The sequence below is a fragment of the Salvelinus fontinalis genome, chromosome 4 (assembly GCF_029448725.1).
Source record: "Salvelinus fontinalis isolate EN_2023a chromosome 4, ASM2944872v1, whole genome shotgun sequence".
NCBI lineage: Eukaryota > Metazoa > Chordata > Actinopteri > Salmoniformes > Salmonidae > Salvelinus > Salvelinus fontinalis.
This window is the reverse complement of record NC_074668.1, coordinates 14,853,636-14,856,135: the sequence shown is the minus strand read 5'-3', so window position 1 is coordinate 14,856,135 and position 2,500 is coordinate 14,853,636. Positions and strand designations below refer to the sequence as shown.

General features: G+C 53.0%; 1 protein-coding gene across 1 annotated transcript in view; it reads left to right on the top strand.

The window, feature by feature from the left end:
- LOC129853138 (myocyte-specific enhancer factor 2C-like) overlaps positions 1-2,500 on the top strand; it is a gene marked incomplete in the record, with an annotated part of 96,160 nt that overhangs the window by 70,041 nt on the left and 23,619 nt on the right. The window contains 1 exon segment of the mRNA XM_055918865.1: positions 2,127-2,270. Within this exon segment, the coding sequence (XP_055774840.1) occupies positions 2,127-2,270 (144 nt within the window).

Sequence of the window (2,500 nt, the reverse complement as noted above, 5' to 3'; positions counted from 1 at the left end):
CGTTAAAGTAAATGTAATTATAGCGGTATGTATGATAGGGAGGCCCACATGAAAGCAGTGGAGCACAGTGTGAGGCATCGTCGTCTGCGCAGACAGGAGCGGGGCTGTAATATTCCTCCTGTAGACTAATCTCCTTTTATTAAAGCCAGACAATGTGGAGAGGAGGGGAGAGAGGGAGGGAAGGGCAGGAGGAGAGGGAGAGGGAGGTGCAGGAGGGCAGGGGGAGGGAGGGGCAGGAGGGGAGGGAGGGGCAGGAGGGGAGAGGGTCAGGAGGGGTCAGGAGGCTCAGGAGGGTCAGGAGGGGAGAGGGTCAGGAGGGTCAGGAGGGGAGAGGGTCAGGAGGGTCAGGAGGGGAGAGGGTCAGGAGGGGTCAGGAGGTTCAGGAGGGTCAGGAGGGGAGAGGGTCAGGAGGGTCAGGAGGGGAGAGGGTCAGGAGGATCAGAAGGGGAGAGGGTCAGGAGGGGTCAGGAGGCTCAGGAGGGTCAGGAGGGGAGAGGGTCAGGAGGGGTCAGGAGGTTCAGGAGGGTCAGGAGGGGAGAGGGTCAGGAGGGTCAGGAGGGGAGAGGGTCAGGAGGGTCAGAAGGGGAGAGGGTCAGGAGGATCAGAAGGGGAGAGGGTCAGGAGGGTCAGGAGGGGAGAGGGTCAGGAGGAGTCAGGAGGGGAGAGGGTCAGGAGGGTCAGGAGGGGAGAGGGTCAGGAGGATCAGAAGGGGAGAGGGTCAGGAGGGTCAGGAGGGGCGAGGGTCAGGAGGGGTCAGGAGGTTCAGGAGGGTCAGGAGGGGAGAGGGTCAGGAGGGGTCAGGAGGTTCAGGAGGGTCAGGAGGGGAGAGGGTCAGGAGGGTCAGGAGGTTCAGGAGGGTCAGGAGGGGAGAGGGTCAGGAGGGTCAGGAGGGGAGAGGGTCAGGAGGGTCAGGAGGGGAGAGGGTCAGGAGGGGAGAGGGTCAGGAGGGGTCAGGAGGTTCAGTCATTAATAGAAGCTCGCTACTGCACCATTTATTTTACTACTCACTGTAATCCCTCTTACATATCTAAGCACACTCAAATCAAAACACTCATGCACAAAAAAAAAATGTATTATAGAATCCTGTATCACCACCACTTTAGTGAGACACGGTGTCTTGATCTAACAGGGAAAGAAAAGCTGATCTTCTCTTTCTGCTCTCTCCTCTTCCTCCAGGGGTAGAGAGAGAGAGATCTAGAACGAGATAGAGAGAGAGCGAGAGACAGACAGAGAGACAGAGAGATAGAGAGAGAGAGACAGAGGGAGACAGAGGGAGACAGAGAGAGAGAGACAGAGACAGACAGTGGGAGACGGAGACAGAGGGAGATAGAGAGAGAGACAGAGAGAGTCAGAGAGAAAGAGAGAGAGACAGAGAGAGACAGAGAGAGACAGAGTGATAAAGGCAGAAAGAGAGAGAGACAGAGCGAGAGAGAGAGAGAGAGAGAGAGAGAGAGAGAGAGAGAGAGAGAGAGAGAGAGGAGAGAGAGAGAGAGAGAGAGAGAGAGAGAGAGAGAGAGAGAGAGAGAGAGAGAGAGAGAAAGAGAGGTCTGTGCTGTGGCCACAGAAACAGGAGCAGGTGGCCATCAGGTGGCCGATAGAGAAACTGCTGCCTGTATACATAATCTGTCACTACCACAGACCTGCCCCCCCCCACACACACACACACACACGACAGAAATGTGTTTTAATTCCATGTTCATGACTGTCCATGTTCATGACTATGTCTCAGTCTGTGTAATTACAATGTTGAACGTCGCTATGGCGCCTCATTTCAGAGAGGAGTATAAGGACTTTGTCTTGCTAGTGAATGTTATTAAATTATACATGTCTTCAGTGTTTAGCTACATGTTTACATGTTTACAAGCACACCACTGTGTCCCCATCCCACCCCACATTGATGGACATGGGAATGGATCTTGTCAAAGCACATTATCCCATACAAAGGACTATTGCCAATTTAACCCATTAGTACACACACACACATACATACACACACAAGTATCTCTCATTCATTCATTGGCTCAGTTGAGTGCTTTCTCAGGACCCATTCTAACATGTACCACCCACATCCCTGTCCTCTGTTCTGATCCCCCATTCAACTGTGTGTGTACCTACTCTGTTTTCAGACATTGAGAAAGAAGGGCCTAAATGGCTGTGACAGCCCTGACCCCGACGCAGACGACTCCGTCGGACACAGCCCTGAGTCTGAGGAAAAGTACAGGAAAATAAATGAAGACATTAATCTGATGATCAGCAGACAAAGACTGTGTGTGAGTACAACACTTCCTGGGCCTTCCTCTCACTCTCCTCTCCCCTCTCTCTCTTTCTTTTCTTTCTGTCTCTCCTTTTCCTTCCGTCCGTCTGTTGTCCGTTCGGTGGGGTTTTTGGTGGGACCCAGCAGACGTTAAACAAGAAAGAGAACAAATGTGGTGGGAGCCCGGAGCTCGAATCTGCTCTCACCCCGCGCACTGAGCAGAAATACAAACAGATTAACCAGGAG